Source organism: Castor canadensis, chromosome 8 (genome assembly GCF_047511655.1).
Source record: "Castor canadensis chromosome 8, mCasCan1.hap1v2, whole genome shotgun sequence".
Lineage (NCBI taxonomy): Eukaryota > Metazoa > Chordata > Mammalia > Rodentia > Castoridae > Castor > Castor canadensis.
The window spans coordinates 141,273,765-141,294,054 of NC_133393.1; the positions used below are offsets into that span (position 1 = coordinate 141,273,765).

General features: G+C 42.6%; 1 protein-coding gene across 1 annotated transcript in view; it reads right to left on the bottom strand.

The window, feature by feature from the left end:
- Window positions 1–19,493, bottom strand: part of Aldh1l2 (aldehyde dehydrogenase 1 family member L2) — a 45,718-nt gene extending 26,225 nt beyond the window's left edge. The window contains exons 1-9 of the mRNA XM_074084278.1: window positions 19,324–19,493; window positions 11,836–11,980; window positions 9,791–10,025; window positions 7,954–8,119; window positions 5,932–6,033; window positions 5,518–5,607; window positions 3,539–3,673; window positions 2,078–2,203; window positions 1,489–1,580 (exon numbers count right to left, since the gene is read on the bottom strand). Coding sequence (XP_073940379.1) covers window positions 1,489–1,580; window positions 2,078–2,203; window positions 3,539–3,673; window positions 5,518–5,607; window positions 5,932–6,033; window positions 7,954–8,119; window positions 9,791–10,025; window positions 11,836–11,980; window positions 19,324–19,371 — 1,139 coding nt within the window. The 5' untranslated portion in view covers window positions 19,372–19,493. The remainder of the gene's footprint in view (window positions 1–1,488; window positions 1,581–2,077; window positions 2,204–3,538; window positions 3,674–5,517; window positions 5,608–5,931; window positions 6,034–7,953; window positions 8,120–9,790; window positions 10,026–11,835; window positions 11,981–19,323) is intronic.
- Window positions 19,494–20,290: the final 797 nt, after the last annotated feature.

Sequence of the window (20,290 nt, forward strand, 5' to 3'; positions counted from 1 at the left end):
TTTCCTTCCTTCCTTCCTGTTTTTATCTCTCTCAACCCTCCTTCTCTAGCTTGCTTTTTTTTTTGTGGTACTGGGATTTGCACTCAGGCCCTTATATTTGCTAGGCAGGTACTCTACCACTTGAGCCACACTTCCAGCCTTTTTTGCTTCAGGTTATTTTACAGATAGAGTCTCATGCTTTTTGCCTGGGCCAGCCTTGGACAGCAATCTTCCTGATCTCCATTTCTCAAGTAGCTGGGATGACAGGTGTGAGCCCAGCCTCTGATATTTCTTGAATAGTAATGGTGTACTACAATACAGTGTGTTTTCTGATAATCTATGTGCTAAAAGCAATGAGGTGCCTTGGCTACCAAGATAATAATATCAGATGATTATGGTAAGTCAGACATTCAAACAGCAAATGAGTAATGCCTGCAGGCATCTTGCTAGCAAAAAAATATTAGTAACAGAATTGAGATCTTTATTAAACTACTTAGAAGTTTCTGGGAACTCATGAATCATTGCTGAGAAACCTATAATTTAAGGAACCCAAACTCTTGACTTTTCATAATACACTGTGCTCTTAAAATTATTATTTTTGGTTACTGGAATAAAAACTCCATGAATAAAGGAACTTTGTCTAGTTTACGACTGTATGCCCAGTTCCAAAGCTGTCCTAATAAGTAGTACATGTTCAATAAATTTTGTTAAAGGGGTGAATAAATGAATGAAGAGAATATTCAAGAAAATCGCTTTGTTGGTAGGAAGGATTACATCAAGAGGAGGAAGATTCTTTACCTTATTTCCTTAGTGAATGGACATGGCATGGCAGGATATCAAATTCTCCTCAGCTTCTATGCTCTGCACACAGCATCAAAGGACTGTATGGTCCTGGTTGGTGCCCAGCTGTCTCATTATCCCCGTCACTCAAAGAAAAAATGCCTCTGCAGGACTTTGCCATTAGGGTTCTGGCCCACCTTCCTCACCAGAGGAGGCTCCTCACCCTTTCAGCTTGCTACAGACCTCTGCAGAGATGTTCTCACTGAGGGATGATTACTCTGACTCTTGTAAGCAGCTTCATGACCCTCATTCTAGATCTATCCAGGGCAATTGGGGAGGATGGGAGACAAAAGATTTGGAAGGAAGGATAACTGACAATCAGATATCCTTCTGGGTCAGGCTGGATAAAAAATTCCCTTTCAGCATTCTCTCCCAGAGCTTCTCAACTCCAATGTCACATCAGAGGAAAATCAGCTCAATTTTGTAAAGACAAAGTTTTAGAAGTTGTGAATAACTAGAATTAAAGGAGATATGCAAAAAACTTGGTTAGCAACAAAGAGAAATAAGCAGGTAGATAGAGATGTCTGACATAGACTACAGCAACAAAAAAGATGAAGAAAAGAGGCTTATGTTGGAGTGAGGACATCCAGTACGAAGGAGTCAGATTTGGTTTTCAGAGTGAAGTCAAAATCCCCAGTGGAAGTGTGTGTGTGAACAGAGAGGCTTTACCTCACGACATCCATAGAGTTTGCTCCAGACTTAAAGAAGTCTGTGGAGTCTTCGATAACAGGGACATTGCTTAAAATCCCAGCCCAGATGACCTACACAAAAAGGGACACTTCTGTGAGGGACGCAAGCAACGCATAGAACCACAGCTCTTCACCAAAACTATTTCGCCTTCATCTGGTGCATACAGCTTGACTTTTCTCAGCATCTCTTGACTATGAGGGAAATAGACCCACACAGCCCCAGTCTCGACCCATGGAAAACCTGCTCCCCACAATTCCTTGTGCTCCTTTGCTCTCTGGCTGTCTGTAATAGAAATGACCTTGAAGGCAGCAGGGTCTGAGCCCCTGCATGGCTCCAGCCCAATCCCCAAACCCCAGCTTCATCCCTCTTCCCCAAACAATTTAGAACTGCCTTGGGTTACTTAGGTGAGAAATAAATTTGGACATAAATTTGCGCATATAAATTTTGGGGTCATTTCCTGTCGTAACTTATACAAAAAAATAGGAAATAAAAGTTCTAGCCCCGCTACTTTCAGGACAAGCTTCAGTTTGCCAATATAAGAGGGCTATTAAGGACATCACATGGTCACCTTGATGGTCTCAGCCACCTTCGTCTCTTCGGCTGTAAGTTCTACCACAGGTGTCTCACCCGCCGAAAAGTACTGCGAGGCTGGAATCATTTTCCCATCTTCAAACTGCAGACTTCTCACCATCAGCTACAAAACAGCAACAAAGCAAGTCAAAAACTGAGGACTAGGACCATCGAAAAGTGAGACTGGTGGGAGAAGGAGTCTAAAGTACAAAAATCAGCTTGTTTGGGGCCTCGAGTGGTGGTGCATGTCTTTAATCCTTGCTACTTGGAAGGCAGACATTGGAAGATCTTGGTTCAAGGCCAACCCAGGCAAAGGTACAAGACCCAACCTAAAAAACAAACTAAAAGCCAAAAAGAAACAGACAAACAAAAAGGACTGGGAATGTGGCTCAAGTGGTAGAGAGCTTTCCTAGCAAGCCTGAGGCCCTGAGATCAAACCCCAGAACTGCCAGAATGAATGAATAAATAAATAAATAATAAAAGATCAGTTTATTTGGAAAATACAAAAAAATATGAATTACAAGTACTCGCCATTATATAAAAAGGACTGGAATGGCATTTTAATAATGACAGCAGAAAGGAGAAAGTCAAGGCTAAGGGCAGATATATCTCAAAAGGAATAGTAAGTCCAGGAAAAAATGGCATTTGGATATAGGTATTGGGACTGAAACCTACTTTAATATACCCCGACACTCCCACTAACTACAACCCTGCCATTGTGCAAGCACTTACTCTGCACCATGCACGGTGTGTACGTGGGTGCCGAAGAATCTTATAAATAAGGAACTCTGCCGGAGGTGATGTCATTGTCATTCCCATTTTACTGATGCAGAAATGGAGGATCAGTGAGGCTAAGTAATTTACCCAGGGCCATGGAGATAGTGAGCAACGGAGCTAGGAGTAGGACCTAGAACGAGCTGGGTGATAAATCTCCTTAGCAACTGGAAAGCATCTTTGACCTACAAATGTCCTTTTGCACTCTTTGCCAGGGGGCTGCCCCAGAGCACTGAGGCCCTGAGCTGTCCCCCCAGCCCCTGCCTAGCGAGGCAACGTCAGCAAGCATCAGAAGAGGCCACGTGCATCTCATGGATCTTCTCAGATTCCCGCAGTGGGAGGGAAAGACGGATTCCCCTTTCTACTTTGTAGATGGGGAAACTGAGTGCAGGGAAAACCATCCAGCCCAAGACCCATAAGTGGCAGAACAGGGGTTCACATCCTCGTCTCCTGACTTGACTCCATGACATCACAACACAGACTGTGTGGGTCTGCAGGACTCATCCTGAGGAGCCATGTCTCCCCAGGGCACAGAGACAGCTTGTCACCAGAGAGAAATGGGGACACAGAGCCTCCCACATCCCAGTACGAAGCTAGTGACTTGTGAAAGTCATTCCCTTAGTAGCTGGGGTTACAGAAAGAACCCAAAAAAGTGATTTCATAGATGCCTGTATTGAACACTCACTGCTTTCCCATCGTTACCAAAAAGCACAAGACCGCTTTTGGTAACAAGGCCAGGCTCCTTGGCACCTGCAATTTCCAGTGGCTCTCCGGAAGGCACAGAACTATTCAGTAATGACGAGCCGTAGAAAGTGACCATCTAAGAAAAAGATCAAACCCAGATGGTAAAATCAGGAAGTAAAGCTGTTCACAGGAGTGGGTACAAGTGTCACTCCCTGCAAAAAAACTGAAGTTAATCTCGTCTCTAATCTAATGGGACAGTTTTAAATAGTACACATCCAAAACAAAACACGAGGGCCTGTATCAAGCATCAATGGAGAAGTCACAAAGCAAGAGAGACTCTGCAAATGTGTGATCAAAGAGTTTAAAAAACTCTAGGTGTCACCCCACATCTAGATGACATGAGTGTATGTTTATCGTGTATTCAAATTCATACACAGGTGAATGAGATTAAAAAAAAAAAAACAGCCTTTATGGCCTGGTTTGTGGTAGGGTTGTGGGGTGTATGGAGGTGTTGGGAGTGTAAATTCATGAGGAGCCACACAGGATGCTGGGCTGAGGTGAATCTTAGTGGTAGAACACTTGTCACATGTGCCTGAGGCCCTGGTTTCCATCGCCAGCACCACAAAATAATAATAATAATAATAATAAATTTAAAAATCAACCAAAGAAATGTAGGGTACATGGGACAAGTTCATGGAACAAGACTTGAACAACCAAGAGTAATTGACACTAATTTGTTATTTTCCTTCTATGACTACTGGCTATCATTTATTGAGCTATAGTAGTTAACATTTATTTATGAATACTTACTCCATGCCAGGGATTAAGTACTTACATAAATTAACATGCATTAACTCATGTAAGCTTCACAATAACCCATAACCTATGAGAGGCAGTATGACACATCACGTTTTACAGAGAGGGAACAATGGTTTAGGACACTGGCCCAAGGCTACACAGCAAATAGTAGTAGAAGCAGAATTTTAATGGAAACATTCTGGCTTCAGATCTCACACCCATGACCACATTAAACTTCCTCCATTGGTCATGCATTGATCCACACATTTTTATTGGTATCTAACATGCACTAGGACTCCTGCTTAAGTGCGTCCATCATCCAGTCAATAACTTGAGGCCCTGGCTCCTAAGGAATTCATAACCTGGTGGGGGACCTATAGAATCTGCTATGCTAGAGGTGGACAGACATTGTTGACACATAGGGGATGGACATCAGACCCCACCTGGCTGGGCATGGGAGGTCAGGAAACTTTCTAGAGGTGACATGTGAGAACCAGGATAGGAGGCCCTTCATGCTCTGCCCCGCCTCCCATCCTGCCTCATCTCTCCCCACAGCCAAGGGTCTGCCATTGAACTCTCCCCTAAAATCCTTTCAAAGGAGGTACCAGACTCCCCTATTATCTCTGGACTCCAACTCCTTGTTTATTCCCCCTTGTTCATGTTCCGAAAGTTCTACCAAAGCAGGTGACTTCTCTAGGAAGTCTCCTCCACAGCCCTGAACCTGGGCCTCATTTCAGTATTTGCCTCACTGCATCCACTTCTCCACTTTCCCCTCCCTGAGAAGCAGGGAGCAGGGGCAGTGCCTGGCATCTGCTTCACAATAAATGTCCAATACTTGCTGAATCAAGAGGCAAGGGAATCACAGACCCTGCTCATGACTAAGTGAAAAACCAGGGGAAGCCTAGACTTCTTTGTAACACCTCTTACAAAGGTAGTATGGAGCTAAATGTATTGGTACACACCTATAATCCCAGCTACTCTGGAAGCTGAGGTAGGAGAATCATGAGTTCGAGGCCAGTCTGGGCAACTTAGAGAGATGTGGTCTTAAAAATAAAAGTAAAAAAGGGCTGGAATGTTAGCCTGCTTAGTGGTAGAGGACTTATCTAACATGCAAGGCCCTGTGTTTAATCCCTAGTAGCACACACATCCAAGGAAGGGTAGTATGGGGACAAATGAGATTACCTGTCCATTTATCTCTGTCCAGGCTCCAGGGACTTTATCATGACCTCTAATCCAGTTATGCAAGACTTCGGCAGGCTGATCCCAAGAAATCTAAGCAAGCACAAACATGGGCTGGGTGTGAATCTCAGCAATACAGACACATTTCTGTCCATCCGTGGCACAAGTGGGTAGGGTAGGGCAGGGTGCCCTTTTAGTCAGGAAATGGTACATTGGGAACCTCTCAAAGGCAGAGGGCCATGAACTTTGAGATGTGCTATTAAGTTGATATAAATACACAGACTGGAATGGGGATGTGGCTGAAGAGGTCAAGTGCTTGCCTAGCAAGCACAGGGCCTGAATTCAACCTCAAGTACCGTGAAATAAAATAAATAAAATCAAATAATCAAATCAAACCAAATATAAATAAATAAATACCTTAGCGTTTTCCTTTTTCTGGATACCTTCATATGTTGCCCCCTCTTCTGGCTGGGGAATACAAGGAGCTTTTCCATCAGCTATGAGTTGGACAGCCTCTACCTAAAGCCAAAACCAGTGTGTGTGTAGCAGCCCAGTGGGCCAACGGCATGGCCTCTTGAGCTAAGGTTTGTGCCTCACAGACCTACTACAGATAAGTCTGTTCCGATTCAGGCTGGGCTGATAACTACCATTTCTTCAGGTCCAGCTATGTGTTGAACACACAAAGTGTGGTAGCTACTTTATGTAAAACATCCCTGGCAAACAACTCAGAAGTCCTGCAAAACGGGTGTTGTTATTACTGCTGTTTTACAAATGGAGAATCTGTGGCAGAGGACAAGTTAAGCAAGTAGCCGAAGCTCACAGACATGGCATAGAGGCATCAGAAGCAGGATCTTCATCCAGCGTGCCCACTACCAGTATCAAGCCTGCACTCCATGCTGACTCCTCTTTGGGGATGGGGGTGTAACTGACACACAGAGTGGCAGAGCCCATGCTTAGCATCTGCAAGGTCCTGAGTTCAATACCCAGCACTGTACATACTCCCCTGTTAAAAAAAACTTTAACCTCTCCTTGGTGATTCCATGAAAATTTCCAGAATTATAAAAGAAATCATTATAGGTTATTGTATTCAGCATGGTGAGCCTAGAAAATGATACATTATCATATTTAATTAGTTCAACTTGCTCTCTAGCTCAGGACACCTGGAATTAAAAAAAGTTAAAATCCATCCATGGCTTTGATTGCCTTTGGAATGTGTCCTGTGTTTTCTTACCTACCGTATCAGGGCAAATACCTGAGGGGAGGCTCTGCTTTCACTGGAGGCCTGCAACAGCTCGTGTGACCAGAACACGAGAGCTCGGGTGTTCTCTGAGGACTCACAGCTGCTGAACAACCTGCCTCAGATCACAGGGAGGGAGCACCTGGGATCAGAGCTCAGTCTGCAGCTCAGTAGCTTCACCTCCACCTGTATCAGCCATCAGGTAAACGCCACCCGAACACGCAGAAGACGCCTTTGACTCTAATTATCATTTTTGAGCACCTGCTGTGTGCCAGATGCTTTACACAAATAATGTCACTTAATTTTCATAAGAATCCCGCAAATCAGGCAGTATTATGCATATTTTATAAATGAGGGAACCAAGGCTAAAGAGGCTAAGTGACTTGCTTATTACCATCCAACACAGTGCCATTGTACAAGTGGTAGGATGTGAACTTGAAGGTAGGTCTTTCTGACACCAAAGTCCTACTCTGAGTCACAAAGTGACACACACAAAGCTTTGCTCTTCTCCCTCCTACATTAATGGTGACTATTTTATATAATCTTGCTTCTACTACAAACTCTGGGGAAAAATTAAGTCACATAGGAATTGCTTGCTGAATCTTTCAGTATTTTTCCTTCAGGGTATACATGCTTTGGGTGTTTTATTTGTAGCACATCTGAATTCATAAAGCAACACCACACTTCCCCCTGTTACATACACTAACTCAAAATATCTTTAAAGGAAGTCCATAAAATAGAGCAAAATTTCTTAAGACTCTGTATATTTCTTTACAACTGTCATTATAAACAGAGAGATTTGAGTATTTCACAAGAGAAATGGAGCGGTTTAATTGGTAATGCATCTGTTTTATCACTGCCCTAAGAGGGACAAGTCAGCATTACAGACTAAGAAATTTTCAAGTTCAGATTTCCACACTAAATATGTCATCCCATTTCTAAATATAAAATCTAATTTTTAAGCTTTATATTTTTAGTGAAATTTCATATGGAAAATTCTATTTTTTTTTGTTTTGAGATTGAGGATCTGGCTTTGTAGTACAGGTTGGCTTCAAATTTGCAATCCTCCTACCTCAACCTCCTGAGTGCTGGGATTTAGGTGTGCACCACTTTTCTTGGCTTGCAAATTTTTAATGAAAGAAAAACATTCCTCAGACTTCAAGGGTTTACTAAATTCTTTTTGATGGCATAAATATACTGACCATGGCCTTAATTCCTTCAGGAAAAAGGAATCGATTGTAAAGTGCATCCACTGTGTCATTAGGCTCAACGTCACATGATCTCTGAAGAAGGATAGGTCCTGTATCTAAGCCATCATCAGCCCAGAAAACAGAAAACCCAGCTTTCTTATCGCCCATAATTAAAGTCCTGTGAAAAGAAGAGTTTCAACTTAAAATGTTGGCTAACTGAATCACCAAGTGAAGAACCAGTAATACTAAAGGACAAGGTAGTTAACATGGAAAACAGATAGTGAATTAAGTGACCTTGAGAAATTAATGGTACAGCTAGGAGACGTCAGAGCTTGGAGGAAGCAACACCTACTAGTATTGCTATTTTGTGCATCCTCATCCCTTTGATCTTTCTGTTGATATACAGTAAAAAGTCACAGTGAATTCAATACTGCATAAAGTCTATCACTCACTGATACCCAAGTATCAGCCTTCTACTTCAGTATCAAATAATCTGCCAACCCCAGCCCAATCCGTTCATTGTACTTGACCTTGTATTAGGAGGCATATGAATGGAAGATAATAAAACAGAGGATATTCATTGCAATGTGAAGAGGAGAACTGACTGTTAATTTAGGTTGTATAGTTGAGGTATAAACTTAGGGATTAGACTTAGCTCTAGATTGTCTACATAAATTATGGTAAAAAAAGATTGACTAATCCAACAATTTGTATTTTATGTTCTATACAGTTAAGCCTAAGAGAAAAGCTTATCTTGGCTCCACAGAAGCTAATATGAACAATAAGGAGAATATTCAGACAAATACATATCAGAGATCAGCTAGTACAGAGAGACTCTGAGGTGGTAGATCAGTAATGCCTATGATCTCAATCATTTTTACTTCTCTGAGCTACTGATTAGGCCAAGACCTACATCAATCATTCAATGAATCACTCTTTTCAGAAATACTGAGAGATTAATTGTGGAATTATACTATCAAGAGTCTTGAAAACATTCAAATGTTTTGACTCAATGATTTTGCATGTGGAAACAATGTGAAAGGAAAAAAAAATACAAATTTAAGTGTAAAGATGTCCACACTAGAGCAAAACAGAAGTTAATTCATGTAGTCAATTTTAAATACAATGAAATATTTTTCATCACATTGAAACCAAGTGTAGATTTTCTATCTATTTGGTAATTTGATACTTGGGAGTATCAGGAAGATGTGCAGGTGAGAAAGTGAAAAAGGTGGAAAGGCCTACTTCAATTCACAGTGTGGTGTACCTACTGTGTTAGGTACTTCAGTGTGTCAGGCACTGTTCTTGAAACAGCCATAAAAATGTTAGACAAACTCTCTTCCCTCTAGAAGCTTAAAGTCAAAGAAGGGAAGATGAACAACGAAGAAGATAGTTACAAGTAATTTAGCAGTTTCTGAGACGCACTTGAAATGCTCTATGCAAAAAAAATTGTATGGCCAAATAAGTTTAGGAACACCGTGTACTCAGATTCCTTCTTGGAGACTGAAACACTCACATTAGGGCACTTATTGAATGCTCAAAGACGTCCTACAATAAAGCAATCCAGCACTTATCTGACCAAAACCAAACTTATCTGACCACAGAATCTTTGTTTGGTGAATACCTGGTTACAGTCACTGGAACTAATGCTTTCTAGACTATTCTAGGAGAATGCTGCTCTGGTTATGCTGTATCTCCAGGTCTCAGGGGAGTTCATTTAACAGAAGCAGTCAGGGGCCTCATAATTGTTCCAACATACCTAGCTTCTTGATCACCCAGGTAAAGAAGCAGAAAGACGATACAGGCAATGGGAAGAGACTCATCATCTCAGCTATGAAAACAATCTCACCAGTTGATGGCAGAGGCCCCTCTGTGCCTGGGCAAGATGGACGGGTGATAAATGATGGAGCCATGCTTGGGGCTATCGATTACATCCATGGGGATGAACTGTGTGCAGAAGGGAAGCACGTTTAGCTCGGCACCCACAGATCTGTAGGCCTCCATCACCTCCTTGATGGTCTTGCCCTTGACTCTCCATCGGGAGAACTTGAACACAGGGGTCCCATCCTTCTCTGCAGCCAAAGCTGAGCATGAAAAAAGATGACTTTCATTTTTAAAGAGCTAGACATAGTTTTACATTGTTATTGGTTCACACATGGTAATTTTATAGTTTCACAAAACATCTATAAATAAAACACAGTGAAGAACAATTCAGATTATGACTAGAATTTGACATAGTATAATTATATCATATTATAATTGTATCATCCAGTTTTCTTATGTGACATTTCTATGTTAAAGGCATAATATATTTGAACTCAAAAGTTTGTGGTTAAATAATATTTTGAGATTCTTAGTAGAAGTTTTTGCTTTTTAAGATTAAAAAATGATACTTTTATTATTAATACAACCCTTTAAAGAGCATAGTTTTAGAGGTGGAGCCAAGAGCCAATCCCACATCCCCAAATCAAACATGCTGTGTCTCTTGCACATTTGGAAATCCTAGAGACTTTACCTCCCCATCCAGGGCAGAGGTAGAGCACAACACATTCTCTCTGCCTCACAGGTGGAACCCCAAGGATGAAGGGTCAAAGGTGATGAGCTGACTTGTCTAGTTCCTCCTCCCCATCTCTCCAAAAGGCCAGTTAGTGGAGAAGAGAGGCTAGATGTGGAGAATGTACACTCAGCTCTTGTGAGGGTTTGGTCAGACTAGAACAGATCAAGGTCAACTTCCTGAGGAAAGTCTTCCCAGACAAGGACCCTGTCCTAACTCCATGTAAAAGTGGAATGGCCCCACCAAGGACACACAGCATGCTCTCCATAATGAAATGTCATGTTTACTATGTATCCTATAGCTTAAATATGTGGATTTAGAAATATATTTATATAAATCTTACATACTAATAATATTATTTATTAATATATACTATTATATATTATATAAAATATACACTTTTTTTTACTTTTCTTGAGACAGGATCTCCCTATGTGTCTTCAAACTTGTGTTCTTCCTGCCTCAGCCTGCTGAATGCAGGGATTACAAGTGTGTACAACCATATCTGGCATTGCTATATGCTACTAATGTATTATATTATATTAATATGTAATAGTATACATGTTTTTACATAAAAATATGTTTAAATACTTGATAAAATATATTTTGCATACAGTGTTCTATATTACAGAATATAGAATATATATTAGTTCTAGGTCATTTCCAGAAACCTTAACTAAAAGTTTTTATCTGAATTTTCAGATTCCTGTTCCATTCTCCCCCATCCGACCATGAAAATTAATCAACTCAGATTGAGACAATGCATTCACCACAAAACCTCAACTCTCCGGCCTCCATAAACCCTAAAAAAAAACCTCTGGTGATTAGTTCTGACCCTAGGTCCAGACACCAAGGAAGAGCTCATTTCCTAGATTCATTCTGAAATGATATCTAAAAGTCACTTGCTTCCAATTCTGAAGTCTATGTACAAGGCAGAGGCTGCTAACTGTCCACCTTCATCCTTTGGCAATGGATTCCCCAGTTTAGCTGAACATACAGCAACCTCAAATAAAATCTGTATTTCTCAGTCTCTCCTGCAAGTAGATTTGGTCTGTGACTGAGTTCTGGCCAATTGAATAGGAGGAGAAGAAATAAATGCAACTTCAGATTATTCCCTTAAGAAAGGGCTCTTCCCCTCTTTCCCATGAGTCCTGGAATACAGAGCTCATTGGGGCTGAGGCAGCTGCTTTGGACCATGAGGTGGAAGCCTGGCCTTGACAATGGGTAAACAACAAAAAGCATGCATGTGCATTGTGATGAAATGTAGAGGTGCCACGTGAGCTTTGGTCACCAGCCCAGACTTGAGAGTTCTTGGTCCACTTGTCCCAATGTGCACTCACCCAGTGGATCAGCTTTTCCATCCTTATCCGGAACCGTGAACACCCCTACTACTCGGTGGCCCTCCTTCCGGAGATGGCTATAGACTTCCTGTCCAAAGAGGCTCTGGCCGATAAGTGCCAACTTCAGCTTGTTTCTGAAATAAACCTGTGAAACAATTCAGTGGTGACAAATAAACACAAAGATAGAAGACACTGGATGGTAAGTCGTATAAGTTAACTTGAGACTGTGAAAGTCTAAAAATCTACAAAATAAAATTGTTAGCCTGATATGGTGGCACACACACACAAGCAGGAGGGTTGTAAGTTTGAGGCCAGCCTGGGCTAGATAGTGAGACCCTGCCTCAAAAAAATAAAATAGCAGGCTGGCAGAGGGGCTCAAGTGGTAGTGTGTCTGCCTAGCAAGCATGAAGCCCTGAGTTCAAACTCCAGTGTCACCAAAATAATAATAAATATAAAAAAATCAAATAGTTGTTAACATTACACTGAACTCAGATTACAGTTCACATCTAAGTGTTGCTCATTTCCCGTGGTCTAACTTCCTTGATTGTTCATTTTAAATACTGGGGTTGAGGTAAGTTTTTTTTTATAAGCAATCTGAAGCATTTGGTGAATGAGTCTATATGTAAACAAACAAGCATGTCATATTTAAAAGGAGCTTACTTCTGGAGAAGACCTACTTTAATATGGCAATGCTTTTATCCCCTGGTAATGGAGAAATAAGAACTGGACTCCCTTCTTACCTCTGAAAGAAGCCAAGCTCTAACATTCAGTATAGGTCAAAAGCATAACCTAGAGCTAGGCCACTTGAGGTTAAAACCTAGTGCTGGCACTGAGTTGTGTGGCCTTAAGCAAGTAGCTAACTTCCCTTCATTTGTAAATGGGAATGATAAGACTGCCAACCTCACACGATTTTCACTGAGGCAAATGACTTAATATGACGTAAACTTAGCTTAGTGTGTGACACTGGGTAAGTACTGTTTAAGTAGAGAGTCTTCTTATAACCAGACTTTGTTCTATGTTTATTTTTCACATAGTCTAGAATTCAAAAATCTTTGGAAGTATCCCAAACAGATGTGGCCTCAAGATCTAACTTGATCTTACGTAATACTTTATAGGTTTCTTTTAAGTTTGAAACAAAGCCATTTGGCTTCAAATCTGACCTAAACTGACATAATGCTATTTACAGTCATTTATAAAAAAAGGCACTATGAATATTCAAATATTTGATGTGGAAAAAAATCAATGTGTTTGGTTATAGGTACTTCCCAGACCCTGCTGGGAATTTTATGTAAGGCACTATTCTATGTATTATAGGAACTTTCCAAAAAGTACATAATTATGAATGCTATAACATACTCGGCCCTAAAATTTTCAGATAAGTGACAGATGCCTGGACGTCATTTCACTTCATTTTATGCTCCTGTCTGTGCTGTCATATAATCTTTGCACAATTTGAATGACTAAACTGAAGGCTAGAAATATCAAGTGTATCTCCATGGTCACCTGCTAGAAAGCATGAGAGTATAGGATTTGAACCAAGATCTATCTGACTCAAACACACACACATGAACTTGAAAATAAAAGAATTAAAGTGAATATTACTACCCATTTCTTCTGCATTCTTTATGATTAACACGAGCACACACTGTGATTATCAAGAAATATAAACTTCATATAGATAAGAGTTGCAATATAGGGGTTAAAGATTAATGGGCTGCCATTGAGTAACGACACCTTCTGTGAATTCTCCCAGAGAACACTAAAGGCTGTGCACTGACGGGAGGGGCGCAATGCGTGATGAAAAGCTATGGTGAGGAGGCTGGATGCTGGTCTGTGGGTGTGGAGGTGGGAATCCAAGAGCCATGACTTTCTGTGTGCTTCCCAATCACGTGCCCCAAAATACTCCCTCCCTTTTATTCTTCCATTTGGAATATGATTTCACGGGATTTGAATTTAGAATGTATTTCCTTTTCCAATTCTTTCTATGGCATTCTCTAATATCCTGGAAAGTCATTCTAAATTAGCAAAACTTTTGTGTGACAATCTGATTATCAAGGAGGTTAATTTCCCCTTATTTCTCACTTTATGAAGGCCATGGATAACATCCCTTTTAAGGCATGAACTTAAAAGGATACCAAACCACAACTTCTCTGTAATTGAGACGATAATTAAGCAATTATGGGGTTAGTTTGAAAATCCTTTTCGAGGGTCAGCCAAAATTTCTATTCCCAAAGAGCCTAATTAGGCTTCAATGTCCAACAGATACCTGCAAGCAAACAGATTGACTATGTCACAACAACTTCACCCACAAATAATGCATAGTTGACTATTGGATTTCCTCTCTTCAAAAATCAAAATTTTGTGTGTTCTATCTTTGTATCCTGTAATTAATGCTGAACTTGAAGTAGAATCTACATGTTGGCTATCTTATAAAAATTTTGACTTTACCATTACCAAAGTGCCATATTATTTAAGTCACGTAAAATATTACTTTGAAAACATTAGAGAGAGGTTGGGACTGTAGCTCAGTGGTAAAGTTCTTGCCTGGGATGCAAAGCCCTTGGGTTGATCCGCATTGCAGAGAGAGAGAAAGACAGAGAGAGAGAGAGAGAGAGAGAGAATCCTCAAACACATGAGAGCCAAGAGACCAAGCTGACTTCAGTGGAATGTATTCCTTGGCTGTCTGTCATCTTATTATTTGGAGTTCAGTTCCAGATTCAATATTCTCTCAGGAAGACAGTGTTTAATGAAATCACATCAGTATCTATGAAAATACAGCTTTCATTTAAACACTTCCTGAGCTTAATGTTAAAGCTGAAGCTATAAAGGTGAGTTTATTTTTTCCTTTTCTTTTTTAGGGAGGTGCTGGGAATTGAATCCAAGGCCTTTTGTATAAAAAGTGATGTGCACCCCATCACTGGGCTACACCTCAAGCCCCAAGGTGAATCTTTAACATGGGGAAATCTGCACATTTTATGACAGTGTGTTCCTAATGAATTCACAGGATTTCAGAAAACTGGACTGGGATATTTCTTAGTCTGGTATGGTCTGAGTACTGATTGCCCATGTTGTCAGAATCCATTGGGAAGATGTGCTTAAAATGTGAATTCTGTACTGGGCACAGTGGTTTATGCCTGTAATTGCAGCTACTTGAGAAGTAGAGATTGGGAGGATCTCAATTTGAGGCCAACCCAGGCAACATGCCAGCAAGCAACTCTACCTCTGAGCTACAGCTCCAGTCTGGAGACTCAGAGATGAGACCCAGCTCCAGCTTTGCTTTTTCAATGACATGCATGTTTGGGCTATTCAATCTACAGTACAATACTTGGAAGTAAGTTGGCATGGAGTCTGACTGTGCTCCAATGATTAAAAAATCCAACAATGCTAGGTTCCAGTGGCTCATGCCTGTAATCCTCTCTACTCAGGAGGCAGAGATCAGGAGGATCACGGTTTGAGGCCAACCCAAGCGAATAGTTTACAGGACCCTATCTGGAAAACACCCAATGCACACACACACACACACACACACACACACACACACAATGGCTGGCAGAGTGGCTCAAGTGGTACAGCATCTGCCTAGGAAGTGTGAGTTCAAACTCCAGTACTGCCAGAAAACATAAAGAAATGGTGCTAAGAGCCTGCCCTGATGTGAAGCTCTTTTGTGAAGGAAAAGTTACCTTTAGAGAACCATTTGAGCAGGGTATAAAATAGGGCCAAAGCTGTCCACATTAGGAGTTGTGAGAACTGGCAGGTTTATATGAAGGTCCTCTACGCAGAAGAATAAAGCAGTTGATTTCTCTGAGACAGTGAGATGCCTGACACTCAGTGCAGCATTTTGTACACAGTGCCCCTTGGGGCTTGGCCCGGCACAAGAGTCATCTAACAAGCATCATTTGAGGATTTACTACGCTCTGGACATGGTGGTGGTGGCAGCTGTATATTGGTGGTCTGGAGGAGTGTTCTATTTGGCCCAGGAGGCATTTATTTTTAAAACTCTGTTAAGAGTTTTGGGAGGTTTCGCAAGGTGAGTTTCTGAGTTCTCTTGAAAACCCAGGAGGTTCGTCAACACTGGTTTACATTCTCACTGAGCAGCAGTGAGGGGAACTGAGCATTGGTGGCCCCCTTGACTTTGGACTTGACCTTTCCCTCCATCCAGTCTCAATTCTGCATTGGCCTCTGTGGACATTTTCCTTTGGGACCCCAGGCTTGAAGGGACACATATAAAGTGCTTCCTGTTTCAGGAATTCATCAGTTAGTAGGAAGGACACCTAAGTAAAGACATTTTGGTAGCACAGTACTGATAGGTGAGCACAGTGTGGTTCAGAAAGAGAACAGCATCCCCTGAAGGGAATTCCTTAGCTGAATCTCAGAGGACTCATCTTGGGAGTTGGCCAAGATAAGGGAGAGGATTATGGGAGACCCTTGGGGAGTTCCAGGCTAAGGGAGCAACCTTTACAAAGAAGCAAATGAGTGTGCATAGTAAGTCCAGCACCGGGTGTCACACAGTGGCGACTAATGACACCCTGGACAGAGGCATTACAGAGGGCCTTGCCTGAGTCAAATAATTTGGACCTTATTGTAAGGGTAGTGGGGGCCACCAAGTGACTTTAAGCAGGAGAGTGACACGGTCTCATTTCTGTGCTCTCAGACCTCTCAGGCAGCTCTGTTGAGGCTTGAACCAGCCTGAGCTGGCCTGCCTCTCGCGTTTGAGAATTGAGTAGCTAGAGTGTGAAAATAAAAGCTGACTTAATGACTGACCTGCAGTACATTCACAGGGTGTGCGTGGAGCAGTGAAAAGCCCATGCTGCCTGGTACGACAAGCTCTCACGCTAACAGGAGCAGCAAATTACACGCTACACAGAGCTAAATCTGGGCAAGATTCAGCCGTGGTTCCGGATACCACCAGAAATGACAGACTTGTATAACTTGATTTTCCTATTGCATCACTATATAAAGAAGGCACTAATGGTACTTTGTGGGATACCTGGCTAACTTTTTGTTGTTATTGTTGTGCTGGGGAGCAAACCTAGGGTCTTATACATGTCAGGCAAGTGCTCTACCACTGAACTACATCTCCAGTCCACAATATTTTTTATGATAAAAAAGATAAAAGATTTTTAAAAGAGAGATGTCAATACAGGGGCCTATTAGCAGGGTAAGCCAGAAGAGAGATGCCTAGCACAGGGGACTAGTGAGAGCTCCTAGGGTGAAGCTGGTGACCAGGAAACATTTCAGACTTTGAGAAAGGGGGAGACATCATCAATGCCATTACTATGAGGCCCTGACCAGAGCCTAGCACATGCTGGCACCAGGCTCCCAAACCTCCAGAAATGTGAGCTAAAAAAACCTCTTTTCTTTATAAAGTACCCAACTCAGGTATTTTATTATAGCAACAGTAAACAGACTAAGACAAATGAATAATTCAGTCAAGCACTCTACCTCTGAGCTATATCTCCAGCCCTTCAAGGTGTAATTTAGATACAGTAAAATGCATCTTTTCTAGTGTATAGTTCTGTGAGTTTTGACAAGACATGGTCATGTAATCACTACCATAATCAAGACATAGAAGTTCCTTTATGCCCATTAATAATAGTCACTACTTCCTACTGTCCCTAGCTCCTAAGAAGCACTGATCTTTTTTCAGTCCCTATATAGTGTTACTCCTTTCAAAATGTAAACAAGTTAAATCATAAAATACTTAGCCTTTCGAGTCTGGCTTTTTACACTTAACATACATACTTAAATTTCCTCCATATTGTGTGAGTTAGTAGTTCATTCCTTCCGCTCCCCTTCCCACCCCCATTCCATTATATATGTATATATATATATGGATAAAGCAAAGTTTGTTTATTCTATCACTAGCTGAGGACAATTAAGAACTTTCCAGTTATGGGTGATTCTGAATAAAGCCCCAGTAAACATTTGTAAATAGGCCTTTAGGTTTTATTTCTCTTGGGTAAATACCTAGAAATATGAGGTTGGTGGTGTAGCTCAGTGGCAGGATGCTTACCTAGCATGTGCAAAGCACTGGTTCCACTCCCAGCACCCCAAAGACAAACAAACAAACAAACAAACAAACAAAAAACTAGGGTGGTTGCTGGGTCAAAAGATAGGTATATTGCAAAACTGTATAAGAAACTGCCAAGGGGTTTTCCAAAACCTTTTGGTTTTCATATTCCCACCAGTGAGGTTTGCAAAAGATTTCAGTAATAAAAGGTGAACATCCCAGATGGCAACTGACATAAGCAAAAGCCTGGATGGGGGAAGAAGCAGGCTTTCCCAGGCTTCCTGGCTGTCCTCAGGAGTACATATGGAGAATCTTCTAGATTCTCCTCTACTCTCCCCAAAGGACAATTCACTGAAACGTCTTGTCAGAGGAGGCTAACAAAGCGGGCAGGCACAAGCCCCTTGCTCTCTGTGCTATCCCACCAGTTCCCCATGTGCTAGTGGTGGGAGAAGCTAAGGAAGGGGCCAAAGCACTGCTTAGGAGAGCAGACCAAAGCTCTAGCAGACAGGTCTCTTCCTTCTTATTTTACAAAATGCAAATACTCCCAAAGTAGAATTGAGCCTGGGGAGTAAAATGAATCCCCATTATCTGGGGTTATCTGGTGGTACAAAAGCTTTACCATTTATGCAAGTTTGGGACAATTCTTGATGCTACTTAAGACTTTCTACCTCCAACTTTTTCACATGTGTGTATACACATGTGCACATATGGCTTTGGCAGAGAAAAACAATGAAAGACCAAAATCTTGTACAACAGGGCAAGCATGTACTTCCTATAAAACAGATCATGTACATGGGGTGGTGAGCTTTTTCCTCCCTGAGGAGCCTGGGGCCTGCCTAAGCCTCAGAATGGCATCTCTCCCAGGCCCTCAGAAGTGCTTGAAGGCAGCGCCCCATGCAACGTGTCGGCTTTAAGTCCATGTCTGCAGGAGCTGATGCAATTCCAGCGTGGCTGCCTCTGCAGCTCTTGGCAATCCTAGAAATCTTGCCGCCGAGCTTAGCGCAGCAATACCGAGCTTGCCGCTATGGGCTCGGAGTGCCATGATCCCAGTGGGCCCTGCATCCCACTCCAGAGCACTTGCACCTCTCAGGCCACTGAGGCTGACTTGATACTTCAGTCTTGCTCGTACACCGTTCCATCTCTGGACCAGGAGATCTCACGATTGCATTGAAAAAAGAAAGGGAACAGACTCTGTCCCCACGACCAAGTGGCTGTTCCCACCTTGTCATCCCAGTCAGATCTGACACGTTCAAAAGCTGCATCCGCAGCCCCTTCCCCAAGGGAGACAATGGTTTGTTTGACAATTCCCATCCAGGACCTTTCCGGACCTTTTCCAGTCTCCCAGTTTTAAAAACACTGTTTAGCCTTTGCACAAAGTCTAAGCATGGTTGCACGCCCCCCGCCCTGCCGCCCCGGCCCTCCCAGAGCTTCGGGGTCTGGAAAGCAGGACAAGGAGAGCTCGCCCGGGCTGGACTCACCCGGCCGGTGGAGAAACGCCGGAGTGCCTGGCTTCCTAGTCGCAACATGCTGGAAAGGAGCGCGCGGTGGCGCAGGAGACCCGACCCGCTGGCGTGGGCTCGGCCTGCAGCCTGGACGCGCAGCCCGCTAGGCCAGTGCTCCGGCCCAGGCTAGTCCAGGACCCTGCTCACGGCCCCGCCCCCTAGGCCGACATGGCCACGCCCCCTCGGGCGCCGGCGGCCAATCCCGTGTCTCCTGAGCTGCGGGGCGGGCCTTAGCACTGCGCTGGTGCCCCGCCCCAGCGGCCGCCCTTGGCAGCTGCCTGGACCTCGCTCGGTGCCAGTGTCAGGACCTTCTACCAGTCATTCAGACCCTCTGAGGGACATAGAGATCTGCGCATTCATGGTCATAAGTCACAGCCGTAACATAATACGACAAGGCAACAGGCCCACATGTATGGCTCGAACTGGGAGGGGCAGGGCACCTTCGCCATATAGGGATCCTGATAATCTGTCTCGTAGGGTAATGAGAGGGTCAATGAGACAATGTCCAGTGGACCCGGCACAAAGCTGGTCCTCAAATACTACGGGTACCTGCCCTTCTCACCTCTCAGACGTGCTTTAACTGAGCATTTGTCTCAAAAGGAATTCCTTAACCTGGCACTCCCCTCCATCTGCAGCTTGGCGTTGATTCTTATTTCCCGCTGCTCTTTTGCACATGTGGTTCTTGTCAAACTTTTTGTTATTATTAACTAATATTGATTGTACAGATTAATGGGTTTCTCTGTGTCATTTCCATACATCCATACATATATGTATGCTTTGTTCAAATAAATCCACCCCTCCCTAATACCTTCTGTTGCTCTTCCTTCTCCCTCCTCTATTCCCTTTTCCTTCCTTATTAGTCCCTCTTCTACTTTCATATCGTCATCTTTTAAAAGAACGTTTAGGTTCCACAGATGAGAGGAAACGTTGGATAGTTGTCTTT